Here is a 20,421-nt window from a genome sequence, read left to right as displayed (position 1 = left end):
CATCTTCCATGGAGATGCATATATGGTGAAATTTTTGACCTAATCACTGTTTTTACAAGTTTTAGGTGGTGCATTTTCACCCCCTAATCTACATGTAGCTTCGCCCCTAGGTAGAGATGTGTCCATGTGTATGTGATGAATGATAGGACACAAGTATAAGAGGTCAGCTTTTCCGGTTGAGTCATATTTTGCTCGCTGCAGCTTATTTTGTCCGCAGCTGCAACCGTTTCTAGTGTATTCTACAGTGCACACTACTTCTATTTTTGCAGCCACAACCAACAGCCACACCTGGAAAAGCTGCAGCCAGCAAGCTGTGCTTGATTATACTAATGGCTAACCTGAGGCGTCATGTTGAGTTGTGTTGTTTGCTATGCAACATGTCTCGGCTTGTGAATGTGCAGGTGTTTGGGTGTGCCAAGACGGTCGACGACAATGTAAAAGGTTAAATGCAAAGTCCATGTGCGATGGACCAGAAGCAGTGAAGGACGGACGCGGTGTCGACCGGGGGACTAGAGGCTAGTGAATGGCCCATGTGCGGCTCACATTAGGCACATGAAGAGCAAGATTACATGGGTCATGAAGACGGTGTCGACCAAGTCAAGGAGGAGGAGGATGGTGTCGTGGCACTTGGTGGAGGCCGCCGGGCACGCATCTACATGGATGATGAAGATGGCGTCGGTCAAGTCAACAAGGAAGACGAAGGTGTCAAGCTTGACGGAGGTTAGATACGCGTTGACATCGGTTTGAGCTAAAGGTTCTAGGGTCGTTCTTGGTTGATCTTTAGGTGCTGAACTTATTGTGCAACTGGATTTCACATGAGCACCAAGAAATCATCATTTGGAGGATTCTTGACAAAACCCCAATTTGGCACATTTTGAGAACATCCGATTTCCAGAACCGAGCGCACGGGTGATCACACGAGCAACTTCGATTCCTTTTTAGATCCCTACACTAGTAGAGGAGTGGGCAATAGTCCTGGTTGGGAACCGGCTTTAGTCTATGGATCCGGGACTAAAAGCATTGTCCTTTAGTCCCAGTTGCCTCAATCGGGAGTAAAGGTCCTTCCAGGCTAAAAAAATAATGCCTTTATGTGGGGGATACGACCCCCGGTATCTATAAGACAAGATATGGGCCGCACCATTAGAGGTGGCCTAGCCCACAAGATCAAGGCGTGCACGGCACTGGTCGACGTGCGCCGTAAGATATTGTATAGTACCAAATAGGATACTTTTCTTATAACCCTATCCCTCCAGAGTATATAAGGAAAGGCAGGGGTCTCCTAGTCGACATCTACACACAAGATCATATTCAATACTATACAACAAAGATACATGATGCAGGGTATTACGTCGATCAGGCGGCCCGAACCTGTCTAAATCGCTGTCTCTACGCCTTGTGTCACCATCAGGTTCCTGATCACGCGCACTTTTGCCGATCAATCTATCTTTGTGGGATACCCCTCGGAGGACTGTCGAGTATCTTTTATCAACAGTTGATGCGCTAGGTAGGGGCGTGCACGCTATTCTCATGACGAACTAGATGGATCTCAAGATCATCAGCACGTTCACGGCGATGGCCTCGTGCAAACTGCTTGTACAGGCTATCGTTGGGAAGGTGCTCCTACACAAGCAAGCTCACTGCACCATCCGATCTCAAGATGTTATGCTAGAGTTTCACCATGATTATGTACCGGGTCATGCTCATGGCCACAACGTGCATAGGCGTCCAGTCGCCGAGATCCAATCAAGGTAACGTCAATTTACAGAGCCAAGCTAGACCTACATGCAAGCTAACTACAACCAAGCTATTGCCAAGGCAAGACGTATGGCCTACAGCCGCATTCACGTGACCTCCTCATGGGCGTCATCTCTGACTTCGCCGACTCGCCGAGGACTTGGCGGCGTGACTGTGTGACGTTCCTACTATGAAACGCGTCTGCACGAGATTCCTACTCCGGCTCAATTGGATATGCATGAGAGCAAAGTCTAAATCAAGCACATGTCATCAAACTGGACTATGCAAGACATCACACATGGTTTACCAGCTGATGGAAAGGCTCGGGTCAAGCCTAGGTCGGATCGTTGGCTATCAAGCGAGCCACGTCGAGCCGCCAACTACTCCACTCGGCCGTCTATCAAAGTGTCATGCCACATCACTTCTCTGACCAGATCGAATGCGGCTACGTCAACTATCTCCCCGATTCTGATCCACCTAAGGCCGACCACTAATAAAAGGACGACGTCATCTGGATTACTTACTCCGACCACCTGCCACGTCGCAATGATGATCGCTATGAAGAACGGCGCTGTGACTACCGCGACCGCCGCCATACGACAGTTCAGAAAGCTCGAGGGCTAGGCAGTTTCATCAACGCCGACAAGATAATGCCATACGTCACCGACCAGACGTTCTGTCTAAAGCTAAGTCATGCTTTAATATTTTTTCTAAATATTCTTCAATCTTCGTATATCGCCATAATGTTTCTCTGAGTTGTTTTCTCCACATTTGCTCTCCAAACGATTTTATTTCATGTATACCATCTTAAAGATGACATACAGCTAAGTCTAAGATGAACCCCTGAACAGTCATGTTGACGCTTGGATGTCCCCAAAGACGGCCCTATCTCCAGCTCCTCCCTACACGTGCACGAGTGTCTGCCCTCTACGTTATGGGTGGTCGGCAGCGGCTCCTTAGCGACGCTTTGTTCTTCCTACACGCATACAGGCTTCACGCTCCGTGTTATGGTTAATAGGCTAGCCAGGGCTGGAGACTAAGTTACACACTAACTGGTCGGGTGATTTGTATTAAATATAAATACATCTTTAGAATAACACTAAATGTTCATACCAACTGATCGCCGAGCTACATATGCTATTTCATCACCATTGCTGATTCTTCTCTGAAGTTCATATATTTTTACATCATGTACTACCTGTTCTACGTATTTGTATTGTAGGATCATCGTCCAGGTGATCGGACCACCTGGAGCTCGGACTTCTCCACCAATTAACTAGGCGAACCGCTAGGTTCATAAACTTTGTCACCGACCAGTTGATCGGACTGTTCGCCGGTCGCTTCTACTCAATGCTCACTTCGCCGCCGACTAGTTGACCGAACTGTTCGTCGCTCGTGCTTCATCATCAGCTATGCTAGAGGCTTACCAGCTAAGCCGGGGACTCCTCGGCTCTCGGACATCGCCAGCTATGCTAAGGACTTCTCAGTGCTCGGACATTGCTAGCTACGCCGGGGACTTCTCGGTGCTCGAACATCGTCAGCTACGTCGGGGACTCCTCGGCGCTCGGACATCGTTAGCTACGCCGGGAACTCCTCAGTGCTCAGACATCGCCAGCTACGCCGGGGTCTCCTCAGTGCTCGGACATCGCCAGCTACGCCGGGGACTCCTCGGCGCTCGAACATCGCCAGCTACGTCGGGGACTCCTCGGTGCTCGGACATCGCCAGCTACGCCGGGGACTCCTCGGTGCTCAGACATTGCTAGCTACGCCATGGACTCCTCGGTGTTTGGATATCACCAGCGACGCCAGTGACTCCTCATTGCTCGGACATCGCCAGCTACGCCAGGGACTCCTCGGTGCTCGGACATCCACCAGCTACGCCGGGGACTCATCGGTGCTCGAACATCACCAGCTATGCTGGGGAGTCCTCAGTGTTCAGATTCTTCATGCAGGCATCGCCAGCTAAGCTGAGGACTCCCTTGGTGGTCGAATCTTGCTATGTCCTATCGGTGTGCTATCAAGCTACTCCATGCTGTTTGGATTAGGGTGCTCATCTTGGGTAGCACATCTGGGGTCTTGATACGCGCATATCAGATGACGTCGGTAAGCTTTCAGACTTCTTTTCTTTGACCCTACTACAAGATTCATTCTTCATCTTCCAGCAGTCTCGGAGACTAAGTGGCTAAACTTCATATGGCGGTGAATGTAATGCTTATTTCTTGATTTACCCCTACGGCTCATGGGATTCAAACCCAAGACTTCATGTATGGCGTCGTGCGTACCTTTCCACCCCACCTACACAGTACATGTGACCTTGGGTGGGATGCTTTTCTTTTGAACTAGCCTATTGGAGGACCTTTAGTCTGGGTTGGTAACACCAACCGAGATTAAATGGTCCTTTAGTCTGAGTTAGTAACATCAACCGGGACTAAAGGTCAAAGCTCTTTAGTTCAGGTTGATAATACCAACCGGGACTAATGTAGACACTTTAGTTCGGGTTGGTTTTACTAACCGGGACTAAAAATCATCTGAAACTCAGGAAACTTGGACTCAGGTCCGAGGCTAGCCGAGACTAATGTGTTGAACCGAAAATCTGTTCTCTACTAGTGCTACCACTCCGATGAGGTCTACATCGCAACGCCGACGGCCTCATGGCATCGGCGACCACGCCTAGCATTGACAAATCTATCGAGGACAGCCACCGCAAATCGACGGTTAGCAATTCTAGAGCCGTCAACGACAGAGGAAACTCTAGTTTTCCTACTAGTTTCTAGAACCGCTTAGGATCTAGTTTTGGATCGCTGGCTTGTGCGAGTTCGTGGATAGAACACTGGCACTATTTTTCTTCTCTCTGATCCAGACTCACCCCATGGCGGCGGTCAGAGGAGACGCGAAAGAGAGGAGCAGGAGGCCTGGTTCGGTGATAGGGGAGACTCCCAACCCCAATGTCATGGACGTCATGCAACGCCTCAATTTGACAGCAGAGCAGGAGATTGCTGATTTTAGTGATGTCGAGGACGATGTGGAGTTTTAGGAGGTGGAATGGACCTTGGTCGAGAAGGTCTTGTCTGCCGTGGTGCTGCATAACAACACAACACTACTAGAGAACAGATTTTAGAACGATGTCCCAATTTGGCATTAGCCTCGGCATTTTTTGCCCTCAGGACTAAAGGACCCTTTAGTCCTGGTTGGTAATACCAGCCGGGACTAAAGATCCCTGCCCCACGGACGACCATTGGGCAGTGACCTTTAGTCCCGGCTGGTATTACCAACCGGGACTAAAGGTTTACCTTTAGTCCCGGTTGGTAATACCAGCCGGGACTAAAACTTTTAGTCCCGGTTTGGGTGATGCCCTAGGAATAAAGATTAATCTTTAGTTCCGATTTGGCCCCCTAACCGGGACTAATTATCCCAGCCTATAATCCAGCTCATTTCTTCCTCCCCGAGCCCGAGCCATTCCATTCAAACTCATTGCATCTGTTCTTCAGCTTGCTGTTGTTCTTGCTCTCTCCCCCTCCATTGGTGTTGCTCTTTGATTTTGGAGGTAACAAACTTAATCCTCTTATGTTTTATCAGTAGCTTATCTCATTTTGCGATGTAGATGCATGTGTAACTTTATATGTTGGACTTTATTATGATTTTATATGTCATTTTTAGCTTAAAATCACATGATGATTTGCATATATGTTTGGATAAACAAAAGTTAAATTAGTTCATCAAAATCATGCCTCGCTCGTCCTCGCTGGAGCACGTGCCATCCTCGTCCCCGGCGGCTTACGTGATCTTAGAATTAATTTTTCCATGAAATGAAAAACTTAGAAAATAGTTAGAAAATTGTAGAAAATCCGTACTAATTGAACTTGCGGACCGTGTTCAGCTCGGCGAGCATGTTCTCTGCCGAGCGGTAACGGACGTGAAGGAGGAGCTTTGATTCTACGAGGGAGAGCGGCAACGGTCGTGGAAGACCGTGTTCCCTTTCTCGTAGAATCGGAGCTCTTTCTTAGCCAAGTACGGTGCTGTCTGGTGGAGAAATGCTCGCCGAGATGATCATGTAAGCAAGGTCAACTAGTACGGATGGTTATTTATTGAAACATGTTTTTGAGCAATAATTTGATGGATATTTGATAACTTTAGACCTACAAATGTCATCTACAAATGTTACTATCCTCGGCAACCTAAACGCCAGCGAGCTCGCCGATATCGAATAGGTCACTTAGAATTATTTTTTCCATAAAATGAACTAAATCATGCCTTTTATTTTTTAGAATTAAATTTTCTATGAAATGAAAAACTTAGAAAATAGTTAGAAAATTATAGAAAATCCGTACTAGTTGAACTTGCGGACCGTATTCATCTCGGCGAGCATGTTCTCTGCCAAGCGGTAACGGACGTCAAGGAGGAGCTTTGATTCTACGAGGGAGAGCGACAACGGTCGTGGAAGACCGTGTTGCCTTCCTCATAGAATCGGAGCTCTTCCTTGGCCAAGTACGGTGTCGTCCGGTGGAGAAATGCTTGCTGAGATGATCACGTAAGCAAGGTCAACTAGTATGGATGGTTATTTATTGAAACATGTTTTTGAGCTATGTGATTTCTATGTCATTTTTAGCTCAAAATCACATGATGATTTACAATAGTAAAATCACTTGATAGTTTGGTATTTTACTATTATACATAGTACATATTTCATGGTTTAGTTAGATAAATAAATAATTTTAGTTTTATTTAAATATATCATTTTAGAAAATGTGAAATTTACACTAGTTTACAAAAATAAGTATAGAAAGTAGATGACAACTGGTACCGGATCCTCAGCCTCTCGTTTGGTTGCGAAATGACTGAGGCCAGAACTCTCTCTCATTATCTGCGGCAAGTGTAAGCAGAAGATTGTGATGGAGTACCGAGTCAAGAGATAGGGACCCAACAAGGGTCGTGTTTTCAACAAGTGCCCGGATCGCGATGTGAGTTTCTTACGCATTTGATTATTATGGCTAATTGACCTGCTTTTCTTGAATATTTTTGACTAAATATTTTTTGGCTTTAATTTCAGTGGGAGGGCAATGGATGCGATGGTTGGTACTGGGAGGAAGATTATGCTACATACGTGTAGAATTCAGGTGCGTTTGAGGTAGCGGCTGCTGATGATGAGGCAGTGAGCCAGCAGGAGAAGCTTATTGATATTCAATAGAAGAATGATTTGTCTGTTTTAGTTGCGTACGATCACGAAATAATTATGTTACTAAAGTGCATTGTAGTTTTAGTTTGTTTAGTGATAGTTGGGATTGCTTACGTTGTAGCCAGGCTTAGTTAATTAATCAACCGTGTGTGTGTCATCAATGTTGTGTAATAAAATACTGAATTATGTTCAAGGTTTTCATAATTTGTCGTGTAATGCAGATTATGTCACGCCATTGGATGTACAATACCGATCGCCGCTCCCAAGACTTTATTGAGGGCGTGCACTATTTCTTAGGTGTGGCCGAGGCAAATAAGCGGGATGGTTTCATGTGTTGTCCATGTGCCATATGTAAGAATTTAAAGGAATATTCAAGCTCAATGAGTCTTTATTCACATTTGCTTAAGTCAGGTTTCATGTCAAACTATATATGTTGGACTAAGCATGGAGAAAGTGGGGTCATGATGGAAGAAGGTTAAGGAGAAGATTTAGTCATTGATGACATTATTGCTCAGTATGGTGCCTTTGATGATACTACAATGGGGAGAGATGAATAAGAGGTAGCGGTAGAAGATGATTTCGGTGATGCTCTTGGCGATGCCATTTGTGATGTACAACAAGAATGTGAAAGTGAAAAAGAGAAAGTTAAGTTCGAGCGCATGCTTGAGGATCATAGGAAGTTGCTATACCCGACGACCGAAGAGGGGCAAAAAAAGCTGGGTACAACACTGGAATTGCTATAGTGGAAGGCAAAGAATGGTGTATCCGACAATGCATTTAGGAATTTATTGAACCTCATAAAGAAGATGCTTCCAAAGCCAAATGAATTGCCCACCACTACGTATGAAGCAAAAAAGGTTGTCTGCCCTTTGGGATTAAAAATCCAGAAGATACATGCATGTCCTAATGACTGCATCCTCTACCATGGCAATGAATACGAGAATTTGGATGAATGCCCGGTATGTAAAGCAGCGCGGTATAAGATCAGGCGCGATGATCCTAGTGACGTCGAGGGTGAACAACGTCCTAGAAAGAAAATCCCTGCCAAGGTTATATGGTATGCTCCTATAATACCACGCTTAAAACATTTGTTCAGAAATAAAGACCATGCAAAGTTGTTGCGGTGGCATAAAGAAGACCATAAGGTAGACAATATGCTGAGACACCCAGCTGATGGGTCCCAGTGGAGAGCGATAGACAGGGAATTTCCAGAGTTTGCAAATGAGGCTAGAAACTTAAGGTTCGCCTTAAGTACAGATGGTATGAATCCTTTTGGGGAGCAGAGCACTAGTCATAGCACTTGGCCAGTTACTCTATGTATCTACAACCTTCCTCCATGGTTATGCATGAAGCGGAAGTTCATTATGATGCCGATCCTCATCCAAGGTCCGAGACAACCTGGCAACGACATTGATGTCTATCTGAAGCCATAGTTGAAGAACTTCTAGTTTTATGGAACAAACTAGGTGTACGTGTCTGGGATGAATACAAACAAGAACACTTTGACCTACGAGCAATGTTGTTCGTAACAATCAATGATTGGCCTGCTTTAAGTAATCTTTCAGGTCAGTCAAACAAAGGATATAATGCACGCACACATTGTTTTGATGACCTTGACAGTATATATTTGAAAATATGTCGAAAGGTCGTGTACCTTGGCCATCGTCGATTCCTTCCTTTGAATCACCAAGTAAGAAAGAAAGGTAAGCATTTTAAAGGTAAGTCAGACCACCGGAAGAAGCCTCATAACTGAACCGGGGAAGATGTACTCACAATGGTCAATGATTTGAAAGTAGTATTTGGAAAGGGACAAGGCAGCGAATCTGTTCCCAAAGATGCTAAGGGACACGTACCCATGTGGAAGAAGAAGTCCATCTTTTGGGAGCTACCCTATTGGCAAGTTCTAGAGGTCCGCAACGCAATCGACGTGATGCACCTGACAAAGAATCTTTGTGTGAACCTGTTAGGATTCATGGATGTGTACGGGAAGCCAAAAGATTCACTTGAAGCACGCCAGGACTTGCAGGGCATGAAAGAATGAGACAACCCTCATCCAGAGAAGACAGATGATGGACGTCATTACTTAAGTCCTGCTAGCTACACGCTTAGCAAAGAAGAGAGGGACAACATGTTCGAATGTCTAAGCAGCATCAAGGTCCTATCGGGATTCTCCTCCAATATAAAGGGCATAATAAATGTGCCAGAGAAGAAATTCCTAAACTTAAAGTCCCACGACTGCCATGTGCTTATGACGCAATTGCTTCTAGTTACTTTAAGAGGAATTCTACCTCCACATGTACGTCTAGCCATCATGAAGCTATGTGCATTCCTCAATGCAATTTCTCAGAAGGCAATCAATTCAGTAGAACTAGCTACTCTACAGAATGATGTGGTTCAATGTCTTGTCAGCTTTGAGTTGGTGTTCCCTCCATCCTTCTTTAATATCATGACACACCTCCTAGTTCATTTGGTGATGGAGATTAGTATTCTTGGACCTATATTCTTGCATAACATGTTCCCCTTCGAGAGGTTTATGGGAGTCTTGAAGAAATATGTGAAAGTCCGTTCTAATCTTGAAGGATGTATCGTCCAGGGCTATGGAACAGAGGAGGTCATTGAGTTCTGTGTTGACTTTATTCCTGACCTTGCCCCGATTGGCGTTCCCAAATCACGACACGAGGGGAGACTCAGTGGTAAAGGAACTTTAGGGAAGAAAACATATATTGGCATGGAAGACGATTATTTCAATAAAGCACACTACACAGTTCTTCAGAACTCGTCATTGGTGCATCCGTACATCGAGATACATAAGGAGTTCTTACGATCCATGTTTCCAGGGAAGACTGAAGCTTGGATTAGGCGTCAGCACATGGAAAGTTTCAGTGGTTGGTTGCGAAAAGAATGTCAAGGCGATGACAATATTGATAAGCAACTGTATTTGTTGGCTAGGCAACCATCATGGCATATCCTCATGTACCAAGGGTAAGAGATAAATGGGAATACATTTTACACAGTTGCCCAAGATAAAAGGAGCACCAATCAAAATAGTGGTGTTCGCATAGATGGCACAGATCCAAATGGGAATATACAAACATATTATGGCTGTATAGAAGATATATGGGAACTAGACTACGCACCTAATTTTAAAGTCCCTTTGTTCCGGTGCCAATGGGTGAAGCTGACCGGAGGAGGGGTAACAGTCGACAAAGAGTATGGAATGACAACAGTGGACCTCAACAATATTGGGTACAAAGACGAACCATTCGTCCTTGCTGCCGATGTGAGTCAGATGTTCTATGTGAAAGACATGTCTACAAAATCAAAGAGAGGAAAAAACGAAGACATCAACTCAATGATCAATGAGCCAAAGCGCCACATAGTTCTTTCTGGAAAAATAAATATAGTGGGAATTGAAGATAAGTCAGACATGTCAGAAGATTATGAAAGAAATGTCCGAATTCCACCCTTCATAGTGAAGAAAGATCCAAGCATCATGTTAAATGATGAAGACACTCCATGGTTACGACAAGATTATAACCAAGGGTCATACGTCAAGAAAAAATTCATTGTTGTGCCCGCATGATACAACGATGCACTGTTGTGACATAGTTTTAGAAAGTCTATATGAGATTCAAGAATTTGTGACTAGTGTTTGATAAAACTTTCTCAAATGGGAAAATAAGCTATGTAATAATTGTAGATCTTGCTGAGATGATCAAACTTGGTATTCAGAGATTTTTCATCTGAGGTCATTTAGTGTCTCATTTGAGCAAGTTTGACCAAGTCAAATTTGGTCAAATGAAAAAACAACACTTTGACTCTAGTATTATGAACTCTAAATGACTTCAAATTGAAAAGTTTTGAATACCAAGTTTGTTAAAATCATCAATATCTATAATTGTTGTTTTGGTCAACTTTCCATTTGAGATAGTTTGGACGGTTCAAATTTGTAATTTTTAAATTTCGACGCCTATAAACTAGTTTTTGAAACCCTAGATTGTCTCCAATTGAAAAGTTTTGAATACCAAGTTTGTTCAGCTCTTCAAGATCTACAATCCTTATATAGGCCATTTTTTTATTTGAGAAAGTTTGAACAAAATGTAGTTCAAATTTCACAAGTGTGTGACATAGTTTTAGAAAGTCTATATGAGATTCAAGAATTTGTGACTAGTGTTTGATAAAACTTTCTCAAATGGGAAAATGAGCTATGTAACAATTGTAGATCTTGCTGAGATGATCAAACTTGGTATTCAGAGATTTTTCATCTGAGGTCATTTAGTGTCTCATTTGAGCAGCTCATCAAGATCTACAATCCTTAATGAAAAAACAATACTTTGGCGGGCTACAAAAATTTCAGGCCTTTAGTCCTGGCCCAGGCCAGGAACCGGGACTAAAGGGTGGGCGGAATTGCTCACCCAAAAATACATTTAGTCCTGGCTGGTAACACCAACCGGGACTAAAGATCCTTTAGTCTCGGCTGGTAAGCCGAGCCGGGACTAAAGGGTTGGACCTTTAGTCCCGGTTGATATATCGAATGGTTCATCTTCTACTTTTCGATCTACAACGTCGATCTCATCGTCTCTACCGAGCCCTCGCCGCCGCCGTCGTCTACCCCCGCCCGGCCTCGATCTCGTCGTCTCTACCGCGCCTACGCCGCCGTCGTCGTTGAGCCTCGCCCGGCGGCCGTCGAGTCTCCGCCGTACGTCGTCCTCGCGTGGCTCTGCTCGGCCCCGTGGCCGGCCAGCACGCCCAGCCGCCATGCATGGCCATCCATATAGCCTGTTTTAGATAGTTTTTTAGATACTTTTTAGATAGTTTTTAGGTAGTGTTTGATATATATATGTTAGATTAAAATATATTAAAATTTAATTAGTAGTTTATTCTTAGTTTTTAGATAGTTTTTGATATATGTTAATTAGATTTAAATGTATTAAAATTTAATTAGTACTTTATTTAGATAGTTTATTTAGATAGTTTTTATTATAGTTTTTGATATATTTAGTAATTATTATTCTATCTCTCTCTCTATATGTGTTAGATTTAATTTTGATTTATAGTAATTCTATCTATGTATATATGTTAGGTTTAATTAGATTTAGTAATTAATTCTATCTAGAGATTCTATATGTATACATATATATGTACTTAATTATTTCTATGTGTATATATACATGTACTTAATTACTTTCATGTGTTGAGAGAGAGAGAAAATTGTATCTAGAGAGACATTCTATGTGTTATCACATGCATATCTAGAGATATATACATATGCACTTATTCTATGTGTTGAGAGAGAGAGAGAGAGAAAATTGTATCATTCTATGTGTATATATACATGTACTTATTTCCATGTTTTTTGGATTGAAAGTGTTTTTTATTCGATTCCAAAGCATATACACCTAATTATTGTTTATCCTTATGAAATATTATGTGTTAGTATATTTAATTGGATTTAGTAATTCTATATGTGTTATCACATGTACTTATGTTATGTGCCATAGTAATTCTATCTATGTGTTATCTTGAAGATACAAATGGCTGCTCCGGATGATAACTTGAATGATGACATAATGGCGAATATTATCAACGTCGGCACCAATGTGGATGTAGATGACACGAGTCAATACTTTGCTGATTATGAGGATATCCTGAATATGCCGGTGGTTGAAGATCAACAAATTGTCGCGCAAGAAAATACTGGCGAGGTATATTCGATTATCTATCATCTCTTATAGATGCATGCGTACATATATTTGTTGTTAATCGTTGTGTTTCTACTCATGTAGCCGGTCTCTGGATCTACATCAACCACCGGCAAGAGTAGGAAAGTCCGAGGGCCAAAAAAGCCATTAGAGGGTTGTTTCATACTATCAGAATTTGACACCGACACCGGCAAACTATTGGGACCACATGCTCAGACATATGTCAATCAATGTGGGTTCATTGTAAGGGATAGGATCCCAGTTAGTGCTCGTGAATGGAAGTAGAAGATATCCGCTCCTAATGTTAGTTTTGTATCTGATCGTGACAAGAACCTAGCTTGGAGAGATATCACTCAGCATTTCACATTACAAGCAGATGATGCTTTGAAGGAGCTAGTGAGGGATTGGACAATGAAGAAGATGGCAACATTGTTCCAGAGTTGGAAGAAGACATTGTATAAAAAGTTTATCTTGAAGAATGAAACGCTGAATTTCAATGCTAAGGCGTTTGTCAAGTTGGAGTCCCATTGGGATGACTTCGTACAATACAAGACATCTCAAGAGAGTGAGGAACGTGTGATGAGGAATCAGCAGAATGCCCGACAGAAGCAATACCATCATCGCATGGGATCAGGTGGTTATAGGAGTGTTATTCCCAAGTGACAGAACCTAGAAGCAGAGATTACTGCCAAGGGAATCATACCTGAAACAATAGAGAAGAACTGGCCTCAACGCGTGAAGAATTGGTTCTACGCTCATGGGGGAAGCCTAGACCCAGACACTAGCAAGCTAATTTTCGAACAAAAAATTAAGAGAGCAACACAGAGACTAGCTCGTGCTAGGGAAGAAGCTGATAGTGGTGTTTTCAAGCCCAACAGAGAAAAGGATGAATTGACATATGCCCTAGAGAATCCCGAACACGGTGGTCGAACAAGAGGCTATAGGGCAGTTCTGTGGCTATAAGCATTCCCAGCAGACAGGGATACCTACAGAAGCCGCCAAAGAAAGAAGGATGGGGAGGCAGACCGAATCCGTGTATTGGAGCAATTTGTTAATGAGTCATGACAAGCATTGCTTGAATCACGTGAACGAGAAAAATCTCTTGAGGCAAGAATGCAGGAGGAGATCAAGAGGCAAGTGCAGCTAGCAATGAGTCAAATGCAATCGCAAACAACGCCGGGAGTCACCATTAGCCCCGTTGGTCAGATGAAAAGCAGTTGTGCTTCCATAGAGCTGCCAGTTATTTAAGGTGACGCTAGGTTGCGCTTCCCTGTTGATGACATTACCGAGCCTCTAACAACATGTGAGCTGCACATTCCAAATGATAATAATGCATCAATCATGGTGGCTGTCGGGGTTGTATCTCCAATAGACCGAACGAAGACACCAAGAATCCATGGGTCAGTTATTCAACCTGGATATGCTAGCGTCTCGATTGATAGAGTGCTCAAAGGTTACAACAATGTTCCTCTTGACATTGAAGGCGGTGATGAAGAGAAGACACTAGGAGAAGCAGAGAAGACATTTATTCAATGGCGCAAATGCTTCATCATCATTCCTGGGGTGCCACCGCTTCCCCTACCTCACCCTAGGTACGAATGAAAGTGAATGAAATATTATTTTTCCATTAATTCTATATTGGCTTCAAAAATAATTGACCCACAACTTATTTTTGTAGCAGGGTCTTCCCCCAGCCTAGCCCAATCATTCATTCCCCATCTCATTACAGCGTCGCGGGGGCGAGACGACTTCATCCCCACGGCGATCTCCAACTCCTACACCAGCCCCATCGCCTCCACAACGATCTCCAACTCCTACACTGGCCCCACCGCCTCCACAACGATCTCCAACGCCTCCACGCCGGACTCCAACACCGGCCTCATCGCCTCCACGCCGGTCTCCAACACCGCCCCCACCCCCTCCACAGCGACGCACTACAAAGACGTCTAAGGTCCCGACGGCAAAGAAGACCCAAAAAAAGAGTTATTTCTCAAGAAATACCTCCTAAAAAGACTGATGAGCAAATAGCAGCTGAAAAAGACAAAAAAGTGAAAGATTTTTTTATAGATATCCAAAAGCAGAGACAAGCGAAGTTTAAAGAGAAGTCGTACTTTTACATACCACGAGATCAGCTAAGGCAGAAGGTCGAAGCTCACAAGAAAAAGATGCTTGAAGTTCGTAAGCCTTCGCCACTATTAGACTATGACCGCTCCCTCGTGAAGTCACATGATGCACATAAGAAAAGGAAAAGAGCATCAGGGAAGGATATCCCACAGCTCGGATAACAGAAGCAACCAATGCAAAATCTTGTTGTTGCTAATAAATATGGTTCCAACATAGAAGTCTATTGACCAGACAACTCTGGAGAAGTGTCGGTTCAAGACCTTAATGCTTTTTTTGAACAAACTGGTTTAACCTTGGATCAAGTGACGGGCAAAGCTCCAATCCAGAACCTGGAAGTTGATACCTGGAAGACTTATAAATTTGGCAAAAGTCTGTACAACCCCGTGGCTCTGAATGAATTGGGTACGCAAATATACTTGCTCAACAAGTGGTACATGCAGGCGTGTGGCATGGATGAGCAGTGGATCTTTGTCAGATTTAGAGACCATCATTACTTCCGTGGAAATGACATCTTACATATTAGTTTCGAAGAATTGCATCAACTATTCCACTTGGACGCTCTAGACAAATCAATCATGAGCTCCTTTTGTTTGTAAGTGATTCTTACTTTTATTTAATAAACTCACTTCCATGCGTACGTGTATATAATTATCCTCACATGTAACTTATATTTATATACAGATTCCAGATGTCAGAGCTCCAAAGAATACAAGACACTAGTGTTGGCTTCATTGATCCTTATATCGTATTCAAAACCGATATTATTGTCAAGGAGCACTGGGTATCTGAAGCACAGATGAATATCATGAAGTTCTTCGTGAAGCAGTACGACAAGACAACAATACTTTTCCCATACAACTTTGAGTAAGTGTTAAAAATAATGTAGTCTACACATTTTATGTAATATCAATACAACTTATATGTATGTACGTGTGTGTATAAACCAATGCAGGTTTTACTGGATACTTATTGTCATTGAGTTAAACTCAAGTCAGTTAGTAATCTTGAACTCATTGAGAAAAGAGCGAGCACTATACCAAGATATGATAGACATTATCCAGGGGTAATTTCGATCTCTCGCGCACAACTATTATTGAATAGACTTTGCCATAATTTATTAACGATCGTACATTATTGGTCACACAGGGTTTGAAAAGAGTTTATTCGGTAACACCGTAAGAATTGCAAGGCACCACTTAATGTAGTTGAAATAACAGTAAGTTGTACTATATATACTTCTCCACGTGTTTAATTACTATATCGTACTTCAATTTACGTGTGAGATGATGAGAATAATTTTCTTCTCGTACAGTGGTGTTTGCGGCAGGAACCAGGTAATAACTTGTGTGGATACTACGTTTGTAAATTTATCACTGCATACATAAGAAGAACTCCTGAAGATGTTCTCAGAGTACGTATATATCAATTTTTTATTTATTTTTAAATGAATATATATATATATATATGTATGTATTAATACTTTTCCTTTTATTTCAAATGCAAGACTGAATGGTTGAAACGAAGGGTCATGCAAAAAGACCATCTGAAAGCAGTTCAAGAGTCAATAGCAGGATATCTTCTAGAAAAAGTGCTAAATCCCAACGGCGAGTTCTACTTTGATCTAAGGAACTAATGATGTAAATTAAATGTTTATTGATATCGTTATTTTCGAGAACAAGATTATGAAAGTGTTGTATATATACATATATATCTATAATATATATAGTTTCATACTTTATTCGAATATAATAATGCTCGAGATGAGAATTAGATGTAATTATATGCGTGCATGTATTTATATTAGCAACGTAGAATACGTACATAAAAACATATTATATATTAAACAAATATGTGTAACTGAACTGAAAACAAATTAAACAAAAAAATAGAAAAAGAAAAGGAACCTTTAGTCCCGGTTGAGATTACCAACCGGGACTAAAGGGTGCGGCCAGGTTTGCTCGGCTGCAGGGCCTTTAGTCCCGGTTGGTAACACCAACCGAGACTAAAGGTCCCTCTTTAGTTCCGGCTCAATGACCCGGGACTGAAGGTTCTACCTTTAGTCCCGGGATCGTTGTCCCGACGCGGTAACCAGGACTTAAAGCCGTTACCGTCCAGGACAACAAGTCCATTCTGTAGTAGTGCAATCTAAGCATCTATTAAACCAACATGGGGCAACCCATTGGTCTGAAGTTGCGGTCGATCGGCAAGAAGAAAGACAACCTTTTTGTCGCTGAACAATTGGAGAAATTGTACGAGGGAATGCTTCTTTATGCGAATAGGAACTTTTGATGGTATGTCCTGTTGCATCTGTTTTAGATATGTGTCTGTTCATCTGTTTGTTTAGCTATGCATATGTGCACCTTTTAGTTTAGCTGAGCATCTGTTAGATGCTCGCTTTCTTCCCGTCAGATGCTCGCTTTGTTCTCGACCAGCAGTTAGTGGGTAGAAGTAGAACAAGTTGAAAGTTCTTCTCTTCCAGTACAAAGGCAAGGTGTTGAAAGTTCTTCTCTTCCAGTACAAAGGCAAGGAGAAACATTGTCTGAATATTTTACCCTTATTTTACTCTTGCCTAGTTCTCTACCGGGTTTCTGAAATCTTGTTGATCAGATTTGTTGTTCCCACTATTTCATCACAATTTAATATGCTGATAATCGTTGCATGTCTGAATGATTGTCATACACTATGTTTATTCACCTTATTAAGCTGCTTTCGGGTATAATGCAACTATGCAGATGCTATCATGCTACTAATATCTACATTTGAAATGTGATTCAGTGTTCGGCTGGTATGAATCATGTACTGTTTACGATGAAATTTACTGTTTATGCTGAAATTTTATGAGAGAAAAACACTGCTCCGACTAAAAAAAAAAAAGCCAACCAGCTAGCCGAACACAGCCAGCCAAACACTGCCCAGAAGTCAACGATTTTTCATGCCTAAAACTATTGAATTTAGCTCTTGTAATTTTCTTTGTCCTTGTTCCCTTGGCTTCATTATTTATCACTCTTGATTGATATCGGTGACGGATCGGAGCTTCTCATGGGCCATGGTTACCCCTGAACATGTTGCATTCTCTATTAGTTTTAGCCATTTGGCTTGATAAAAAATTGAAGATTAGCCTGATTCTTTAATGATTGGACCCTGCAGTATTTGGCAGAGTGGTACTTTCAAAAGTCAGATGTAAGGCCTACTCGTAGCGAGACAAGCTCCTGATTTATGTGAGGTCTGCAACGATTCCTGTAACATCATTGTGATATCTAATTCCGCGGTGACCAAGGTAATACGCAGACGTTACGTGAGTTGTTCCCACTAGACGGCGACGTGGGTGCGCGCAAGCAGCATTGCCGCCACCGCTCGGCAGCCCGGGCATAGTCCTTCTTGCCGGTGTCGCATTTCAGGTTGATCAGTGTCCAATGTAATAGCATAACTTTCAATACACAAGAGGGTCTGAGCATCAATGTAAAACTTATTGACCCTCTAGGGTGCGAATATTTTCTATCTTAATACAGAGACGCGCAAATCTATTGCATGATCCGGAGAAAATGGTGCATGCTTTAGATTGTGAAAATAGCTAGTTTTCTTAATATCAGTGCAATGTTTTTACAAAGAAAAAAAAGATGGCATGTAGGCACCAGTAAAAAATGACTGCAGCAAATAAGATAGGCCTTTCATGTATATATGCAGTCTGACAAATAAAATATGGAATTTACCTTCTCAATGGGCTATCTTTTAACTTGTTTCTTAGGTGTGGTTATCAGAACATACTGGGCAATGGAAAGTTTGGCTAAATTGATAAAATGGCATATGTTAGCTGGCACATCAAAGTCCAATTAACTGAATCCCTTTGATTTGTATCTGCGGCTTGCATTAGCATCGCTTTTGTCACAACTCACGAGATGAACCGAAACAAGCTAATATAAATAAACAAAGCACTAACATCGCTTTTGTTTCTATTTTCAGATTATTTTCATAATAAAGCAGCTTATTATAAGCTGTACAAATAAACCCTTATAGGGCTTCAGCGCTAGAGTTTCAATTAGCAAGGGAGGGCCAGCAGTGGTTGAACAAATCCAGTCAATGAGCATATATGACTAGATTGTGACCCATCGTCAAGGCAGTTGCTCTATTTTTTCCCACTTTCGGTTGCTCAACCAAAGCTTGGGAAAGAACTGAACTTTCATAATCACATGGACGTACGGTAACACCACGAGATCGAGCGGCGCGACATTGTTGTTAATATAAATAAAGGGACTTTGATTTGTTTCGCCGCGGCTGCTGCATGGAGTAGACGCCACGAAACGACGATAAAATACAATCATCATTCGCCACTCACGCGCTGCTAGATGGCCGTCGTGCGTTCACGGGAACTCACCAATCACCGCCCCCAAATCTCCCCCCCCCCCCCCCCCCCCCCCCCCCCCCCCCCCCCCCCCCTAGATCATGCGACGCCCACATGCATATGCCACCCGATTTGGTTATAGATCCCACGGTCCTGCTCTTGATCCGCACGCCTGAATCCCCGTAATCCCCTGCTCCAAAAGCATCAACCTCTGCTCTGCTCCTGCCTCCAAGAAACTCCAAGGCGCCGTCCGAGCTTTGCATGCACTCTAAGCCTAGTTTAATGGCGAGATCCCAAAAACAAGAAGCCCTTAAGCTACGTTGCTTATTTTTTCTGTCAAAAAGAGTTCCGAGTCACCGAATCGTTCTCGACATGAGCAAAAGGTGAAATGAGACTCCATGGATGATGGAACAGAAGAGGCAGAGCTCAACTTCAGCTCATAATAAGAACTGCGGCTAATGAAGAGAGCACATTTGTTGTGGAACCAAGAAGCATTTGAATAAAGGTTTCTCCTTTACATGTTCAAGAACAAGGATATACTCATCGTGAAGTCAACCTTGACATAGCTTCTTATCCGTTCATTTGATTCAGAGCTCGAATGTTTCATGTATAGAACTAGACAAGAACAGAGTAAGCCTCACCGCATTTACACTTGCAAGGAGCCCTCAGGGGATTGCATTAGCAGAGAGATGCGATTCCCGCGTTTCCGAGAAGTTCTCTCGATCGGTTGAAGCATGCAAGCTAGCGCCAGGGCGGCCTCAGTCGTCGTCACGGCGTCCCGGCGCCGCTGCAGGCGAAGAACTGGGCGTCGGCGGCGGTGTCCGGCATGTCGTTGTGGCACGCGGACGAGCCCGACGGCGGCACGAACCCCCGGGGCAGCATTGCCGAGAACGTCCACGCGCCGTTGCCCCCGCCGCGCGCCCTGCTCCTCCGTGCCCTGATCGGCCCCATTGTTGGCGCCACGTGGAACTGCCGCCGCGCGCGCCCTGGGACTGGGACCACGGCGGGTGGCAACGCCGGCTTGTCGTCCACGCGGCGGCGGCGGCGCTCCGAGGAAGCGCGGACGGACGGCGAGGAGAGTGTGGCGAGGAGGAGGAGAACCAGCAGGAGAAGGTAATAGAGCCGCCGCGCTGGGGATGACGAAGCCATCGCTAGGGACGACGAGGAGACGCAGGACGCGAGCGGCGTGTGCAGGTGCAGGTGTGCGCGCGCGCATGGAAAGGCTGTGGCGGTGGCGGCGGCCTGGGGGGAGAGCGCGCGCGCGGCGATTTGCCGATTCCACAGGCTTGCTTTGGCGTCGTCGTAGTCTGGTGCCGCACAACCTGTGGCTGTGGTGTGGGGGAGGGAGA

At 43.6% G+C, this 20,421-nt stretch overlaps 1 protein-coding gene across 1 annotated transcript; it reads right to left on the bottom strand.

Annotated features, from left to right (window-relative positions):
- Positions 1 to 19,475: 19,475 nt before the first annotated feature.
- On the bottom strand, positions 19,476 to 20,421 carry LOC136529947 (uncharacterized). The gene has a single exon (XM_066522994.1). The coding sequence runs from the start codon at positions 20,219 to 20,221 to the stop codon at positions 19,841 to 19,843; it is 381 nt and encodes a 126-aa protein (XP_066379091.1). The 5' UTR covers positions 20,222 to 20,421; the 3' UTR covers positions 19,476 to 19,840.

Source organism: Miscanthus floridulus, chromosome 19, assembly GCF_019320115.1.
Source record: "Miscanthus floridulus cultivar M001 chromosome 19, ASM1932011v1, whole genome shotgun sequence".
NCBI classification, from domain to species: Eukaryota; Viridiplantae; Streptophyta; class Magnoliopsida; order Poales; family Poaceae; genus Miscanthus; species Miscanthus floridulus.
Note: the sequence above shows the minus strand (reverse complement) of the source record. Positions and strands in the feature narration are given on the sequence as shown.